The sequence below is a fragment of the Gracilinanus agilis genome, chromosome 6 (genome assembly GCF_016433145.1).
Source record: "Gracilinanus agilis isolate LMUSP501 chromosome 6, AgileGrace, whole genome shotgun sequence".
In the NCBI taxonomy this organism is placed as follows: Eukaryota; Metazoa; Chordata; class Mammalia; order Didelphimorphia; family Didelphidae; genus Gracilinanus; species Gracilinanus agilis.
The window spans coordinates 98,952,394-98,971,945 of NC_058135.1; the positions used below are offsets into that span (position 1 = coordinate 98,952,394).

General features: G+C 35.4%; 1 protein-coding gene across 1 annotated transcript in view; it reads left to right on the top strand.

Moving 5' to 3' along the window:
* LOC123252313 (probable ATP-dependent RNA helicase DDX60) overlaps window positions 1–19,552 on the top strand; it is an 85,979-nt gene that overhangs the window by 19,473 nt on the left and 46,954 nt on the right. Inside the window, exons 8-15 of the mRNA XM_044681680.1 lie at window positions 1,180–1,335; window positions 2,206–2,308; window positions 4,830–4,945; window positions 7,485–7,651; window positions 12,697–12,949; window positions 14,135–14,298; window positions 15,893–15,901; window positions 16,419–16,571. Of these exons, the coding sequence (XP_044537615.1) occupies window positions 1,180–1,335; window positions 2,206–2,308; window positions 4,830–4,945; window positions 7,485–7,651; window positions 12,697–12,949; window positions 14,135–14,298; window positions 15,893–15,901; window positions 16,419–16,571 (1,121 nt within the window). The remainder of the gene's footprint in view (window positions 1–1,179; window positions 1,336–2,205; window positions 2,309–4,829; window positions 4,946–7,484; window positions 7,652–12,696; window positions 12,950–14,134; window positions 14,299–15,892; window positions 15,902–16,418; window positions 16,572–19,552) is intronic.

Here is a 19,552-nt window from a genome sequence, read left to right on the forward strand (position 1 = left end):
TTATCTTTGCCAAAAAAACCATCAAATGGAGCTATAGTCAGACATGTCTGCAACAAATGAACAACAGCAATATGCCAATTGCTGCTCTAAGTGCTTTAAAAATATACCATTTGATCCTCAAGACAAATTTGTGAGTGAGGTGCTTTTATGACTCATTTTACTGGTTAGAAAACAGAGACAGGCAGAGGTTAAGGGACTTTTCTGGAGTTACATAGTGCCTGAGGCTAGATTCAAACTCAGATCTTCCTGACTCCACACCATTCACTCTCCTACCTACCTTGCTCCGATCTATAGGAAGAAAGGACTTCAGAGGCCACCTAGTTCAACTTCTTTCTGAGGAGACCAGCAATCCTTGGGGCTAAATGACATGTCCAATGACATGGGTGGTGAGCATCAGGGTGAAACTTGAATCCAGATCTTCTGACTCCAGGGCTTGTACTCTTCCTACTGTGCCACACTGAATCCCAAATTTGAAAGTAGCTTGTGTTCTTTGCTGTGCAAACTCATTCCACTGGAGATTAGCCAGAATTTCTGATTATTAGTTTAGAAATCTCTAGTCCAAATACTGGTATGTAGATGCACAATAAATATGAGTTTAATAACTGAATGGTTAATACTAGAGAGAACAATTAAAATTTCTATACAAGTTCTTGAGGATTGCTGAATAACTCTTTCTAAGATGCATATATTTAATAATGCTCGTCAAGTTTTATGAATGATCCTTAGGTATACATATCACTCACCCCTCCTTATTTTGGATATGAGAGAGCTTTAGTTTATTAATTTGTAGTGGGTCATTCAAGATATACTTCTAAGACTTGAATATGAATTCATCTATATGAATGGGCAGAGCTTAGAGTTTATTATAAATAATTTCAATAGAATATCTACTTTTTTGTGTTGAATCAGAATCTTGAAGCACTAAGTGTAAAAAGAAAGCTATAAAAGAAGCAATAGTCTTTCTGAAGTAATACTTTAAATAACCAAAGAATTTGTAACGGAATTTGGCCTCCTTTACACAGAGGCAGAATATTTTAAAAAGAAAATTTAGATGAAAGAGTTTAAATATATGTTTTTTTAATTTACATCTAAGTTTGTATGTAATATCTAAATCTCAAATGCATGAAAAATGATCACTTCGCATCAAATATAAACTTTGATTTTTTCTTTCTAATGCAGGGTTGAATCTTGAAGTTGGTGATGAACTCATGGAAAAATATGAGAAAATGTGGAATACGATATTAAACCTGTCAGGAGATTATGATTTTGGAGGATCTATTCCTGTGAGAAGAACTTTGCAACATTTTCTCACACAGAAGGAAATATCATCCACAGGTGCTAACAAATTAAAAAAAAATAAAATCTCACTTAAATCAGAAGGAGTTGGGAATCAGTTCATTTTTTTTTCCAACCCTTACCTTCTGCCTTAGAATCAATACTTTGTTTTGGTTCCAAGGCAGAAGAGTGGTAAGGGCTAGGCATTGGGGGTTAAGTGATTTGCCCAGGATCATCCAGCTAGGAAGTATTTGAGACCAAATTTGAACCCAGGACCTGGTGCACAATCCACTGAGCTACCCAGGTATCCCCAATCAGTTCAATTTTAATCCTTATCTAGTGCTAGGATATTTATTCTAGAGCAGAAACACCAAATATGACAAAAAAGAAGCTTTTCTCCATCCTTTTTCCCCCTAAGCAAAGGCAATGAGAATATCTGTCATTGTTTCAAATAGTCTTCATTTGCATCCCCAAAACTCTAGTGGTATTAATCTAAGGGAAACTGTTATGTTCTTCAAGTTTTTCAACTATATATTCTATGAAAAAATGCACTTGTAACTATATATTTATCTTTTGAAGTTTATCTTTTTTTGTTGATTTCTTTTGTTTTATATCATATTCAATTGTGAATTCATCCCTTTCACCTCCTTTAGCCAGCAATCTTTCCTTTATAAAAAAGATTTTTTTTTAAGTGAGGGAAAAAAAGTTCAGCAAAACTATCACACAAACCATCAGTCTAACAGGATGTACACTATTCTACACCCACAGACCGCCTTGATGGCAATGAAGGGAGAAAAATGTATTTTTCCAGCCTTCCTTTGGAGCTCAGCTTGGACTTTAGAATAACAGGCAGGAGTTCCATTTTCTTTTTGCTCTTCCATATTATTGTAGTCATTGCTAACATCAACTTTATTTCTCAATTTTTCCAAGTGTGCAAACCTGAGATTCCTAAATTGGGACTTATCCCATTGACATCTCAATTGTTGGAAGATTATGCTGGAGACATTTTGGAAGATTTACCATTTTTAAGCAAGTACGCACTTTTGATGTAGTATTTCTTATAATTCTTGTATGTTTTTTCCATGTATTCATATACATTTACATTAGCTGAATATTAATAAATAAACCCATGTATACATATTTATGTTATTACATCACTACTAAACTTAGGTTCATTTCTGTTTTTGAAAAATATGTCACACTGTGAGCCTCCTTGGTGACATCATACAACTTTAACAAGGCTCATTCTCTGAAAGCATCCCTAGGGTTCCTCCATGGGACTGGACACCAAGTCTTAGCAGGTAGGACCTCCCAGTGGTCCTTAAGAAGGCTTAAGAAGCCTGGATTGCCTCTGTCCAATAATGTTATCTAAGCATATACCTAAGTGTATCTGTGTGCATAGACACATTTTCTATAAGCAAGTATATGTTTGAATATGAATGAAACATTTTAGCATCATTACAATATAATATACATATAGGTGCACATGAAGATGCATATAGTTTAAGGGTGGTAGAGTTAAAGTTCACAAACTATTTACTACAGTTTACTACCTGGTGACCTTAAGTAAGACATTTAACTTCTCTACTCCTCAGTTGTTTCATCTGTAAAATAAAGGGTTTGGAGTAGAGAAATATCTGAATTTCTTTCCTTCACTAAATCTATGATTTGATGTTATCTGAACTTACTTTCACAAGCCTTATGCTTTTTCACTAATTAAGGACAACAGTGTTACACTTAGGAAACTGAAAAATTTACTATGGATTTATGTTAAAAATTTAAATTATATACGTTAATCATAAACTTTGAAATTATAAACAATATTGATAATCACAATAAAAGTTTAATTATACACAAATATTATACTATATGATATTTATAATGAAATTAAAATATGAAAAATATACTATATAAAAGTATAATCAATGTTTAAATTATATATAAATAATATATGGTGATCATAATAAAAATTTTAATTTACATTATATGTGATATAATAAATTTGTGATTATAATAAAGTTTTAAATTATACATATAATTTGCAATATATACAATTTATAATAAATTATGCACATAATTATTTTTTATTATAAATCCAAAGTGATTTTTCCGTTTCATATATATGAAATAAAGAGCATTAAAGACAAAAACAAAACCCTAAAATTCATGAACATTGAACTTTTTAATTACTTTTATTCTGTCTTTTCAGAAACCTAAGACATATCTTCCTTTTTACATTGACATGTGCTGATTTGCATCTCTTGCTTTCTTTGACTCTTATTCTCTGTCTGTCCATCTTTGTCTTCCTTTGTCTCTCTATGTTTCTTCTCAGTCTTTGTTTCTCTCTGTTTATGTCTCTTTTTCTGTCTGTCTCCATTCTTGGCTTTTTCCTCCTTCTTCTCTTTCCTTACATTCCTGTGAGGAGCCTTACTTCTAGATATTAGATTTTCTTCTTGTAATAAAGAAAAAAATTGATCCTGTGCTTATTAGCACACTGGGAAATTTAGTCAAAAATGAAGTGATAAGAGAATATTAAAAATTTTACAATGGAGTAATGGCAGTTCGCTTTAAATTATGATCCACAGAAATCTAGTTTTCAGGAGACATTTGTAAATATTATTTTAGAGGGAAATTTAAAAAAAATTTATTTTGAATATTTTCCCCTAGTTACATGTCTCATGTTCTTTCCCTCTTCCCCAAACCGCCTTAACCTCCCTTAGCCAACGTACAATTCCACTGGGTTTTACACGTATCATTAATCAAGACCTAATTCCATATTATTGATAGTTGGACTAGAGTTATCATTTAGTGTCTACATCCCCAATAATATCACCATCAGCCCATGTGTTCAAGCAGTTGTTTTACTTCTGTGTTTCTCCTCCCACAGTTCTTCCTCTGAATGTGGCTAGTTTTCTTTCTCATAAGTCCTAGAGGGAAAATTTTTGATAGGAAACTATTTGTTCCAATTAATCTATGCTTCATATCACTACTTCAGGGCAGTTGAGTCTATTTGTGGGTAAAAATTTTCTATGATTAATTTTATGATGTCAGAATGTTTGAACATCGCTATCCTGCTATATATAACTGTCCTTGCTTAATGTATATGTATATATCTGTATCTATATATCTTTTTTTAATTGTGAATCACATAATTCTAGAGTCAAAAGGATTCTCAGAGACCAGTTAGTATAACCTACATTTGAAAAATAATCTCTGTGTCATACCTAATCAGTAGTTTTGGGTTGGCTTTGATTTTTAGGAAGTTTTTTATACATAAAATCTAAAGTGATGAATAGCAAGTTATCTATGATCATTTTTTCAAGAGAAACATCCATAATGGAGATGGTTTAAATCCCACACAGTGGTTTTGGAATTATAGATTTGAAGTGTTTGAATACATTTACATTTACATTTAGAGTTGTTGAAAACATATAATGAAATAAGATTTATTAAGTGCTTTTCAAATCTTTAAGTACTATATACAGGTGTGATATTATTATAATTTTCATTAAATAATTAAATAATGAGTTTTGTATAATACATTCATTTTCCAGTGATGATCCATCTATTATCACTCTTAGCAAGAAGAAAGAATTTGATGAAAGGAAACACTGGCATTCTAACAGACCTCTCGATGATGATTATGGAAATACTAAGTTCAATAGTAATGGTAAAATTAATTTAGCAACAATTTAAAATGTTTGTTAAAATTAGATGCTAAGTAAGTATTTTTGTTTTTTTACTTTATGACCCTTAAATAATTTCCAAAGAAATATATTGAATTTTTTTATTATTTACATGTAACAATATATTTCCATACAACTTTTCTCAAGTCATATGATCAAATTTGTCTCCCCATCTGGATTATATATGTTCAAATAAATCTATTTAAATGGGAAGACTGAGATAATCTAAATTATCAGGGAGAAACACAACAATTAGAACAAACAAACAAATAAAGCCCAGGCCATGATCCTCAAGAGGCCTGACCAGTTCCTCTGTAACCCAAAGTTAGTGGGTCTAAAAGTGTTACCATAATCATAATGCAAAGTTTCTCTTCCTTGGACATTCATCACTGTGTAAAGAACCAGCTCTTTGTATTTCAAGGAGCAGTAAAAAGTCTGTGTCAACATTATAGAAAAGGGTTTTCCATCACTAAAACACAGACATCTAGGCTACTACAGTATTTTTTCTTCTCCTATAAGTATGTAAGCCTACATGCCCCTTAGCATCTAAGCTCACAGAGAAAATGTGATTATAATAGAAACAGTAATGGACAGTTTCTCTTTCCTCTTTCTGTCAACATGAATTAGTTACCCCTAAAAAGTGACAAAGCTTCCCCTAAGTCCTACCGTTCCCCTGCCTCCCTGATGCAGCTTCCTAGATATTTAAGGGCACAAAGGTTTATACTCCTGTGTTGTCAAGTCTCTTTTTAATTGGTGGATGATTAAAGATCATGGAAATACTTTACTTTGTCCAGATGACGTTACCTGTTTCCATATTGAGAAGGAAACTACATGAGAAATTTTCCTTGTTACTTATCCTTGCTAGATTAAGGCTAGGAAATTTCCATTTATTAACTTTTCAATGACTTATGAATGCTTCACTGGGTCATTAAATCACAGATGAATTGACAGGATTGTTGTCTCCTAAAATGAATTGTGAAAAATAGGTTCTATTTAGATTCTCTTTCAGTATATGGAAATGCCAGATAACTGCCTGTTTTGGCTAATGCACTATGTAACCCAAGGAGACTTGAAAAGGCAGTGGAGGTATAGTGGAAAGAGGGCTAAACTAGAAACTAGGAAGATCTAGGCTCAGATTCCAGTTAAAAGAATAGTTGTGAGACTCCACGTAAATCTAGAATATCTCCTGCATAAATTTTTGTGAGGCTGAAGTAAGACAATGTATAGTAAGGGCTTTGCAAAACTCAAAGCCCCTTATGAATGCCAGCTCTGGTTATTGTTATATAACAACTTATCAGGACTTGATGCTTTCATCCTTATGACAGATTTATGAAGAAAATGCTCCGTAGACTTTGGAACAGTCCATAAATGTGAAAAGTCCAAAAATAAATAAGTATACAAGTTGTTACTTCAGGCCTCATTAGTAGCAGAATTTGAACTCAGATATTCCTACCTTGAGTCTAGAACTATTTCTTATATCACACTGTCTCTTGATGATGGCTTATGTTCAGCATATTCTTTCTTTTGGATCATTTCAAGTATTTTAGCCTTAGAAAAGCTGGGAGACATTTTTTTTCTCATATTCTGAAAGGTATATGACATATTAGCACTCTTTTGGATGGGACAGGATTGAGCATCATCTTGGCCCTTTCTACCTCAAGATTGGTCTGAACTCCTCCAGTTTCCCCAGGTCTACTGTCTACCATGGGTTAGGACCAATGTAGTTATAAAGGAGGACACAGTATGTCACTTCCATAAAGTCACTGGGTTAGGTCTATGAAATTCTCAAGTGGGCACAGCTTTTCCGGGAGGATTGCCTTGATAGTTTCTGGGATCTTTTTGGGCTGAGGGTTGGGAGAGATTAAACTTTTAGAACTTCCAAGAATGGTTTCAATTTATTTAAGTTATCTTAAAATATTAAAAGATATCTTAAATAATGACCGATGACCTCTTGGTCCCAGAGTAGTTCTTTAAAGATGGCTATGGATTTGAATCAAATAATTCTGACTTGTATAATTTCTGAAGGACTTCTGGAGATTTCAGCGAATCTGTTTTCAAATAGAAGGTATAGTCAGGTAGTACTTAATGTTTTGTTGGTATCCATAATTTCTGCCAAGATATCAATAGGGAATGCCTTGGAGTTCTGTGCTTCTGGCTATTAGGTTCTTTTGGGAAGAGCCTCAAATCATAAAGTTATCTGAAAGGTCTAGTATTTTGTTTTCTTGTTCCATGTAATTTACTGGGAGTATCCCGAAGAGTGCAACAAAGCCAGCAACTTTAGAAAGCTTAGTGACTGATATTAATTAAATATGATGTTATGTAAATATGATATTGATAATGTAACCATATGTTTCTATATCTGCCTCAAATTTTTGGATAATAGGTCTTACTTTCACTCTATTTTTGTTAAAACTTATTTTGATGGCATTTTCTTGAATATCATTAAAAGGAAATGAAGAAACATTGAGTATTTACTGAAGTGTATTAACCATAGAGACTTAAAAAATGATTTATTCACTGCAGCTAATTCCAAAGACTCCAAAAAACAAAGGGAAGTACAGAAACTATATTACTTTTATCATATTTTTGGAGAATCTTTGCATGGAAGACACAAATCAGTGAGGATTGTAAACCAAGTGACTGCACCACCACCAACAAAAACTTCTCAACAAAAGAAAATAAAATCAAAGGTAAATTGATAAGCATAGTTGATCACACTGAGCATCTTCCCTTAGGCTCAAATCCTTTTATCTCAGTCCTGATTAGACAGGAGTTTATCATTCAGAATAAAATACATCAAACTTTTCATGTTGCTAATTTCATGTTTGTAAGAGAATGAAAAAAAAAGACTACTTTGAAAATGGGTATTTTTGTTTTAATGCCAGGACCATATTTATCCTGTTAAACTTAGCCACCTATCTATTGTGATTTGGTAATTATTCTGGGAGAGTCTTAATTTTCTTGTACAGTCTTCCCAATAGTCCTTATATTTTGAGAATATCTTAGTAGTTGTCAGCTGAGCTAGGACTTTACAGCCAGCCAGCCAGTCAATAAACATTTATTGACTCCTATTATGTGCCAGATACTTGGTGAAGTTCTAGAGATACCAAGAAGATCAAAAATATAGTCCCTGACCTCAAGGAACTGACCACCTATTGAAGGAAAGGACATGTAAATAACTTTGTACATTAAAGGGAAGGCAGTAGATTGGAGAAGGGGCAGAAAAGGCTTCCTGCAAAAAGTGAGATTTGAGAAATGTGTTGAAAGAAGTCAGGATAGTTTAAATGTGGAGGTAAGGAAGGAGAGAGGCATGGGAGAAAGCCAGCACAAAGGCACATAAATGGGAGAAAGGAATGTTTTGGATAAGCAAGTAAGCTAGTGTGACTAGTTCATAGAGCACATGGAGGAGAATGTAAAAAGATTAGAGAGGTAAGAAGGGACCTTGTTATGAACAACTTCAGAAATCAAATAGTAGACTTTATATGTGATCCTAGAGGTAACAGGGAGTCACTAGAGTTTATTAATTGGGGGAGCATGTGATGTGTTCAAATGTGTTTCTTTGGGAAAATATCTGATTGGCAAAGGGAGAGGTTGACCATCTAGACACCTATTGGAATAGTCCAAAAGAGAAATGATTATGGCCTGAATTAGAGTGGTGGTTATATGGGAGAAGGAATGAGACATAAGAAAAATATCATGGAGATAGAAAGGCCAAGATTTAAAAACAAACAATATGTATTTAGATATAATGTTGTGATTGCTTAGCCATTTCAGTCATGTCTGACACTTCATGACCCCATTTGTTTTTTTTTAAATTTAATTAATTTATATTTCAGAATATTTTTTCATGTTTACATGATTCATTTTCTTTCCCTCCTCTTTTCCCTCTCCTCTCCCAGAAACAAGCAATTCCACTGGGCTGTACCGATGTTGTCACTTGATACCTATTTCCATATTATTCATTTTTGTTTTTTTGAGCAATTGTTTTAAAGCCTAGACCCCAAATCATATACTCATATATACATATAATAAGTAATGTCATATGTTTTGCTTTTGCATTTCTATTCCCATAGTTCTTTCTCTCAATGTGGATAGTCTGGTGTTTTCTTAACAAATATTTTGGAGTACTTTTCCATTTCATTTTCTAAAACATTTTATAGATTAGGGATTGAGGCAAACAGGGTTAAGTGACTTACCTAGGATCACACAGCTAGTAAGTGTCTAAGGCCAAATTTGAACTCAAATCTTCCTGACTTCAGGCTTGGCACTCTATGCATTGTGCTATCCAGCGGCCCTATGTACATAATACATATTTACATATCCACTGATCTTCAGCCCCATGCTACTAATTATCTTTTGGACATTTCATATCAAATGTCCTGGAATAAAATACTTCTAACATTCCAAACACAAACACAATTTCTTTCTTCCCAAATTCTCCTCTTCTAAACATCCCTATTTCTGTAAAAAAAACCAAAAAAACACTATTACCCTTCTAGTAACTCTAATTTATAATTTCAGCATTACCTTGGAAGCCTTATTCTCCATTGACCTCACATTTCCAAACATTTACCAAATCTTGTTGTTTTAAACATATAACATCTCTTGCATCTTGCACTTCCACCCTATTTGCATAGTTATTGCCCTAGCTCAGGCCCTCATTTCCTCCTGCCTAGAATATTCCAATGGTTTCCTAATCAATCTCCTTGCTTCAAGTCTTTCACTTTTCCAATCATCCCTAAACACTGATCAAAGGGATTTTCCTTATGTTCACATCTGAATATGTCACTCTATTCAATCAATTCTAGTGGCTTCTTATTGCCTCTAGAATATAATAGAAACTGCTCTGCTTATCTATTAAAACCCTTCAGAAGCTGGCCCCCATTTACCTTTCCATTGAACATCCTTCCCCAAGCCATTCTCTATAGTGTTTATAGCCTCTAAAGTTCTCTATAGAAAAGTGGTTCCCAAACTTTTTTGGCCTACTGCCCCCTTTCCAGAAAAAAAAATATTACTTAGGCCCCTGGAAATTAATTTTTTTAAAAATTTAATAGCAATTAATAGGAAAAATAAATGCACCTGTGGCCATCACTGTCCCCCTGTATCGCTGCAGCACCCACCAGGGGGCAGGAGTGCCCACTTTGGGAATCACTGTTACAGACCAACCTCTGTTTCTCATGTGATATTCCACTTCCCACTTTTGTACATTTGTACTGGCCATAGTTAATGCCTAGAATAGACTATCACCAGATCATAAATTCCATATCTTCTTTTAACATTTAGCTCAAGAACCATATTCTATAGGAAGTGTTTCCTTATCCCTTCATCTGCTATTGCTGAAAATATACTTCCCCCCCCCCCCGAATCCCTACCTTCTGTCTTGGAATTTATACCAAATATTGATTTTAGGGCAGAAAAGCAGTAAGGACTAGACAACTGGGATTAAGTAGCTTACCCAGGTCATGCAGCTAGGCAATGTCTGAGGCCATATTTGAACTCTAGTCCACTTGGTTTCTTTTAATGTTTTTTTTTATAATTTTATTATTACTATGGTTGTAATTTCTTCCTTTAAAACCCCAAAAGTATTTATTGTAGTTTGTGAAAAATTTTGTTTTTGACCTTTTGACTTTTGGTATTTAATAGGAAAAGAAGCACTGAATAGTGGGCAGGTCACCAGACTTTGTGCCAAGAATACCAGACTACCTGGTTTCAGATATTGTCTCATATATTTACTGAGAAAGTTACTGAATTGTTCTTTCCCTTTGTGTCCACATCTATAAAATATGGGAGCTGGAGAAGTCTTTTTAAGGTTCTTTCCAGTTTCGTCTCTGTGACTTTGTGAGCCTATGAAGTATTTCCCATACTAAAATCCCACAGTAAATTTTCCTCATGAGCCATGCAATATATGCAAGAGCTGTTTCATGATCATGAAACATATTTTATTGGCCACCTTACTGCCCCTTTTGAGGATACATTCTAATGAGGAAGCCAGCATACAAACAAATACATAGAAAAGGTAAATAATTAACACAAGGAAGGCACTGGAATTAAGAGAGATTGGGGAAGGTTTCTTGTAAGATGTGGGATTTTAGTTAGGATTTAAAGTCAAGGAGGTAAGTTGTCAGAGAGGAGAAAGTAGAGTGTTCCAGGCATGGAGGATAGCCACAGAGCAAAGGGATGGAATGTCTTGCTCCAGTGAGGAGGTCAATGTTACTGGATCAAAGAGCACTTGTCAGAGCCTAAGGTATGTTAAAAGAAAAAAAGGGGTAGTAAAGATATATGTATAATGATGATAATAGTAATGTGTATCTGTCTATTATCTCTTCAGCTGCAGTTGGTGGGAGGAATACCTACTCCTATCACCCTGGCTGCTGCTGTAAATTATCCCCTTCTCTCCAACAGGTTTGGTTGATAACCTGTTAGAAATTCCTTTAACAGCTGCCCAATCTAGCAAGGAAATAAATTCAAGCTTTTCCTCCTCTCTTCTTCTTCAACCTCCCAGCCACCCTTCAGCCACCCTTCAGCCACCCTCTGCCCAGATTGAACCACAGAGGCTTGCTCAAGTCCCAATTCAGAAATCTTTTCTCTAGTTCAGAGTCTCTAAGTCCCAGAGCCTCCCCTTCACTGTAGCTGTCAGGGGGTATAAATAGGGTGGGGCTAACTGACCTTTGCCCTGGCTCACAGCACCTGGGAACATTCCGAATCTCTGAACTGCCATTCCTGTCAGTCAAGGTGGCATCCATTTCATCCCAGATTATGAATATAACAGGTATGAGCAGACTGGAAAGGTACAAGGGGACTAAGTTATGAAGGGCTTTGAATGCCAAACAGAGGACATTTTATATTTGATCCTGGAGGAACCACAGAGCCACTGGAATTTATTGAGTAGTGGGGTATCGTGATTGCATATGTACTTTAGGAAAATCATTTTGGAGTTTGAATGATGGATTAGAATGGGGAGAGACTTGAGGCAAGCACACCTAGGCTAGGGCAATCATCCAAGCATGAGGTGATGAGGAAACTACACTAGAGTGGTGTCGGTGTTAAATGGGAGGAGGGGGGATATTTGAGAAAAGTTGCAAAGATGAAATTGATAAACCTTGGAAAAAGCATAAATAGGGGGCAGTCAAAAAGAGTGAAAAATTCAGGGTAATTCCTAGGGTGTGAGCCTAAGGTAGAGGGATAATAATGTAGCCTTCTAGAGAAATAGAGAGATCCACTCTAATGGGAGATGGTTTGGGGGAAAAGATAATGAATTCCTTTTCGAACATTTGAATTTTGGACATTTGAGTTATAAGCCTCAACCTATTAAGTTGAAAGTTAAAAAGTGCCCATGAAGGATCTGTGATCCTATGATGGGGTAGGGGGTGGATTTGAGCTTCTTTTGGAATACCCAGATCTCTTGTGGGTCTGGTACCCTACAGTCTATTTGAATATATCCATGTAGCTACTAAGGCATAGTTACCTGATAGAGGATGACAAGAAGAGAGGAGGGAAGAAGTGAGGGAAGGATGCCAAATTTTCTGTGAGAATAAGATATAGTTGTTTGCATTTAATTATTCATACTCCATAGAACACTATTTCATATATAGGTTCAGTTAGTATGGTAAATTAGTGGGCTAAAATGGTGAATATGAATTTCACAAATACCCAATTTACTTTCAAGTTATATGCATTTTTGGACTTGTGGAAATTGGTCTTGCTAAATCTTTCAGTTTTTTTTCTTATTTTGCAGAAAAGCAATGCAGATAAAATTATTGAAGAAAACCTAAAGAGAAAGCAAGCAGAAATAGAAAAAAAAGAACAGGATAAATGGACTGTCATGTCTGTGATGATTGAAAATGAAATTAAAGAAAATGTTAATAATGGAATAAAAAACCTGGAGACTTTTCTCAGGACTTGTGCAAGTGATTCGATAAAATTTCTGGCTGAAATGGTAGGAATGGAAGCCTGTTTTATGTCATGGAAAGAACATTGCCTAAGTCGAGGTAAGTGAATTCATAATTTTGCCTCTTAGAATGCAAAACTAGTCAGATAAAAAAAACAAATGTTCCTGGTCCTATGCTTAGGTGGTCCCACCATATATTTGTATCTGAACTCCTTTTGAATTAAAAAAAAAATAAACGATTAGTATTTGTTGCATATAACATTTTAGTTGCTTATGTATGCCAAGAAGAATAGCATGCCCTGATAGTTCTACTTTAATTCTGCTTGAATTTTTTTGTACATCTCGAATAATAAGAAATTAAATATTTATATTTAATTATCATTCGGGGAGTCACTAGGTGACTGGAGATGGGAGGTTTTGGGTTCAAATAAGACCTTAGTTACTTCCTAGCTGGGTGACTGGGCAAATCATTTAACCCCAGTTGCCCTACCTTACTGCTCTGCTGCCTTAGAATTGAGACTTAGTATTGTTTCAAAGGCAGAAGATAAGGATTTTGAAAAAAAAAGTGTTTAAAAAGGGGACAGCTCAGTGGATTGAGAGCCAGGCCTAGAGAAAGGAGGTCCTGGGTTCAAATTTGGCCTCAGACACTTCCTAGTTGTGTAATCCTGGGCAAGTCACTTAACATCCATTTTCTAGCCCTTCCTACTCTTCTGTAAAGCTTTTTGTTTTTAAATATCATTTAGAATCATCATTGTCATCGTTTAAGTATGTAGAAAGGCTCTGATTTTCACGTCCTTAGTCCCTGGAAAACCTCAATGTTTGCCATCAGCATGGTTATTGTAAAGTACTATATAAATTATATACATATGTATATAATAGTACTTTGTTATTATTATTATTTATACTATAAAACATAATTTATGTAGGATATTAATACTTATGAGTGAGCTGTGAGTATACAGTGGGAGCAAGAAGTGCTTTGAACGCACAACATATTTGTTGACTGGATATTAACCTGGATGAGGAAAATGTTGGACTTCCTTTTTTCTAGTTGTTTTTCCCAGTTTGAATGCTAGATATGGCTTCTTATGAAGGTAGCAGGATATGGAAGAACATAAAGGAACATGAGAAAGCCTTGAAGGTCTTTCTAACCATTCTAGTCTTTCTTTGCTGCCCTACTCTGCTCTGAATAATGATGAGGAGACAGGATTTTTATTAAAGCTCTTTATACTAGAGATAACTCAGGTACCCTTTCATTAAAATAAAATTGATATTCATTCAACAGAAAAGAAACCCAAGGATGTCAACATTGCTATTCAATTGATGAAAAGAGTTCATATGATTCATGAAAAATATCCACAGTTCATGGAGGAGAAACACCGAAAAAAGTTAGCTAAATGCCTAAAATACCTTGGATTTGACAACTTGGCAGAGTCATTGTATTCTCAGGTAAAAATTAGAAAGTACCACAATGCTTCCAGTCATTTAGCTGAACCTCTTCTGCTGGTTCATCTTCCACTTGCAGGTGACAATTTTTTCCACACTTAATCAGATGGTGGATTAGATTGCTTTGAACAAAAACATTTGTATAATTTCATTTCAATGAAATGTAATGAATTTTATTTATTCAATTTAATTTTAAAAATTCATTTTCTACATTCAAATGTATAAACTCTATCTGTAAGACTGAACAAATTTGTCTCCACATTTTAAAATTAATTTTTGAAGTTTGAATTTTACATTACAGTGTGGCCTATACACAGAAAGCTCTACTTAGGGCTAGGAAGCCCTGGGCTCAAGTTCCACCTTTAAGATAAAAAAATGATATACTCCAGGGAGTTGCTTAATCTCCTCTCAGCACTGTAAGCAGCTCACTAGGACTAGAACTTACCTAGAACATGATGATCTGTTTTGGTAGAGGTGCTTTTTTTATTTGAGAGCTTCCTTTATAAATAAGATCCTGGGGTTCTTTTCTATCTTCTATTCACTGTGAGGGCAGTGATTCTTATAATGACCAGATCTGTTGGGATATGTGAGAGAAGGGAGAGAATTGGGGATTAGAATTTATATTCCAGGGGATAGTATGGCCTCCGTATCAGGAAGCCCTGGGTTCAAGGTCTATCTCTAACACCTCCTGTGTGTGACTTTGGGCAAAGTCCTTAGATGCTCAGTGCTCCCTAGAAAATCGATGTATAAGTTACAGAAAGGCACAGAGGAGTTGTTTCTTTGTATTGATGGAGAGAAAGACAATTTCCATAGTAGATGTTCCTCACACAAATGAATTCATGAGTTTGAGAAATGACCACCACCACCCCTACTACCCCTTGTTATAAGGAAGAGTTAAGCTAAAGAAGAAATTAAAGTTTGCAGAGGATGGAGGCATGAGACCAAAAGGGAAAGAATTCTGGAATGTGGGAAAAGAGGGTTGAGTGAAAAAGCACAGAAACAGTTAGTCTCTCTGAAGTTTGTTGATTACTAGCATCTAGTAGGCATTTGCTCTCAACCTACCTTGTGGATTAACTTTACCCCTCCTTCCTGTTAATTCCTGTGTTCCCTGTGAAGAAGATCCTTGAAATGAAGCTAGCCTGACTCAACATCTTGTCAACAGCAGCTCAGCTGTCAGTGAGTGGGAGATCTGAGTCCATTCAGACTTGGGATCTTTTCCTGGGCCCTGACAAGCTTACCATAGACCAATACCTTTATACCAGCTAAGGGGAGTTAGTGCAGCTTAGCAAGAGCAGGGACTGGGGTTTTTCTAATAAGTTAGGAGAGGATTAGTTTAGAGCAGTGGTTCCCAAACTTTTTTGGCCTACCGCCCCCTTTCCAGAAAAAATATTACTCAGCCCGCTGGAAATTAATTTGTTTTAAATTTTAATAGCAAATAATAGGTAAGATAAATGCACCTGTGGCCATCACCACTGCCCTGGATTGCTGCAGCACCCACCAGGGGGCAGGAGCACCCATTTTGGGAATCACTGGTGTAGACCAATAGCTCTGAGAAGACTCTTTGAGGAGACATTAGCTCCTTGGGACTCTTAGTTAGAGGGACTTAGTCTTAAGTCTATCCAAATCCCTTCTCACCTTTCCCTTTTAATTAAATTATGTTTATATCTATTGAGTGGTCTGTGTGTGATCTCAGACCAGACTCTGCCTGGACAGAGTTTCTGTTGGCTTTCCACCCAAGGTATAACATCTTAATACTGGCCCAATTCAATCCATCTTATCCCATTCCCCAAACCACCCTAATACACTCTCATAAAACTATTCAACTTACCATTGATAAACAAAGTGAAAATGATTGTGGCATCATTATTGTATCATTAGGAAAACAAAGTAGTAGAAATAATGTTCTAAATTTTTTATCATAAATTCAAATATAGTTTTTAAAGCTTCATAAGTGTCCAATTTATCTAAATAATTGCTTACTAGAAAAAGTAGAAATTAAAATATATAAATAATTGGTTTTTATTCTGCATAAAATAGTACAGCACTTCTGTATACTTTTTGTATTAATATATTATCATTGTAAAATATATGAATTGACTTACATGGAATTTGAATGATTATAGGTGAACAATTTGGTCACTGAGGACATTTCCAAATATTCAGTTCAGATGGGAGCAGCTAGGTTCCAGCTAAGCTATATGGGTCATTATTTATTCCGAGAAGAAAGAAGTGACCCAGATCCTAGAGTGAGTCATTTTATACCAGACACATGGCAGGTAAGTGTCTGAAAGTTCTGAAGCCTGGAATGATGCATTGTAGGAAGGGTGACAGGATCTTGGTGATAGCAATGAAGAAGGAAGGGCCATGTGATATTGTGTAAATGGAATTAGCTCATCCTCATTCATTGATAGACTCTAGCTATCAGCAATAATGTCACCCCACCCAACCATGAGGAGGGGAGATGAGTTATCCACATGTGACAATAAGTAACAAATCAAGAACAAGGGACTGCCCTTTGGGCAATCCAAAACGCTGTTGAGGTTGCCATTTGTCCACTTGAAATTAGAGGTGGATGCAGGAAGTGATGAAAAGATGCTATCTTTCAAATATGATGGTAACTTCCTGTGGAGGGAGTTGACGCTTTGAACTTGGTGTTGAAGGATCTCTGCTGAGACCTCAGACTGCTTCCCTCTGAACTGTCATGTGAGTAAGTTAGGCTGACTTCCTTTCTCCTCCCTTGGAGTTTCTGGAGGCTCTAGCCTCAAGGAGGCTTCTCTTGCCTCTCTAATTGTAAAAGGCCTTGTGGCTAGTAGCCTTGTTTAATTAACCTCTAAATCTTCATCTGGTCCGGACCTCTGGTCCGGGGCAGAGTTTCTCTCTCTCTATTTCCCTACCTTCAACCTTCCTAATTGTAAATAAACTTCCATAAAAGCCATCCTGACTTGGGTCTATTCATTTGGAATCGAATTAATCAGATTCCTGGCGACCATAAGTTAAATATCTAATTCCCCTCTTACAGTATTGTATTTAGATTGGAAATAGAGGCTTCTTCAAAGTGAAATACAATGTCAAAGAAGGCAATGTGTCACTAAAATGCCAAATTCCAAATGCCAAATGATTGGGTATGGAAAAAGAGTAAAAGATAAGTATTTTGGGAGGTGTTCTTTTCATGGTTTTAAAAAATTTAACAAGAACTCGTTTGCATTTTGGGGACATGACCAGTGTGGAAATCTGTTTTGTCCATGAAAATCAGCTTAATGGACATACAAAACTGACCATTTTGTTTTGGTTTCTTCTTCAAATGATGTCCGGAATAAATTTCTTCACTATCATTATTACTGTTACTTCATTAAGAAAGTTGAATATATTTGACATATATATTTAAGTTATTTTAGAATATCTAGTGGATAGCATGTCTTCCAAATCAGGAAGTCTTGAGTTCAAGTTCCAAGTCTAGGTCAAGTTCCAATTCTAACACATATTGGTTGTGTGACTTTGGGCTTTATGTTAGGTAAGAATTTAAATTTAGATTTTTATGCTAATATGAAAGTTCTAAAGTAACATTGTGGTTGCTGATTTAAAAAGTTAACTCTTAAGTCATGAGTCTGTTAGCCACTCTTAACAATTTAGTTTAATAGAGATATAGTAAAAGAGAGAAATGCAGGGAGGAAGTAGAAAGTATTGCCTGGCTAGATATCTTATAATTTATTTCCAAAGAAGTCCTGTTCACCACCTGGCAAGGGCTACATCAAGTCCCTAGCTCCATGTGGAGTTGTGGTAGTCTCTTAAGCCAGGAGTCCTGGCTGTGTCTTCAGCCAGGGTTCCACAATGTAGCCTCCTCCAAAGCCAAGGCAGGAATCTCCAGAACCAATTTCTCCAGAAGCCAAGAAAGGAAAACCAGCTATTCAACCAGCAAGCTAAAACAGGATCCAGGGGAAAAGTCTCCTCCTCCAATCTGGCTCACCAATGCAGAGAGACTCCAAAGACAAACTCCAAAGGAGAAGTTCAAAGGAGAAGTCCCTTGGACAGGAAGTTCAGAAATTTTTATAGTCCTTTTCCCACATCACTTCCTGTCCCTTCCCTGCTTTATGGGAACAACTGTAGTCTTTTAATTTGCCTATCACTTCCCAGGGGCAGGGCAGTGGCCTTTGGAGTTGTCATCCACTCTAGCAAGTGACTTATGAACTCCCATGCCTAGTGACTGGTAAAGTACTAAGTAGGGGTACTTAAATTTTTGATTGATTAACTTGAAAGTTGCTGATTGATAGACAAAGAGAGTTTGATTCACTCTTCAAAGTTATTTAGAATATCTGATTATTGTTCTATTTGATCTCCTGGGCATTGGTTGGCAGGAAATTCTCAAATTATATTTAAAAACAAATTTTATTGATATATTTTGTTCATGAATATGATTTTGGTATATATTTTCTGTTACTTATCTCTCCGTTCCTCCTTTGCTAGAATTGAGCCCTCATAAATATCAAGGAAACAAAAACAGCATGTGATTGCATTTGACAATATATGGAACATGAATGAATGGATGACATTCTCATAGTCCTTTGTTTCTTAGAAAAGAGAGAGTTATATATTCTCTAGGACAAAACTCGAGTATGATAGCTACTCTGCTCTTCTCTGCTTTTTCCTCCCAGATGTTTGGATGTTACTTTCTTTTTTCTGTTTATTTCTTTTGGAGGGGATTATGTTAATTGGAGCAGAATACTTAGGATCTCTTATTTTGGTGGAGTACTTGAACTACCTTTTGAGTAAGTAGGTTGTAGAACTTCTTAAAAAGAACAAATGACATCTTTTAATGTTTTCCAAAGACAAACCTCTTGACCTTAAATGAACCAAACTAAAGTTGAGGCGTGAGGATGAATTGATAAGTTTGGAAAATATTTATGTTTTGTCAATATTATATTTTGATTGACTATTCCTTTAACATTTCCTCATTCCTATATACCAATAATGCTTGTTGATTGGTTATTTAACATCAAATTAGGCAGTGCTGCTATTTTCAGAATATAAAGTTGGCTATGCCATAATGCTAATATTGCTTAAAGCAATGAAGTTATCCAATTTTTTGCCTATGCAAAATAGTTAAAAGTATACTTTATGAACAAGGTATCAGTTATTTAATGATAAACTTTAGAACTGTTAGTAGAGAATAATTCATCTCTAATTAAAGGTAAATCATCATACAATGTGTAATGGACTGATTTTTTTGGTTGTACTCAAACCATTTTATTAATGGGCTTAG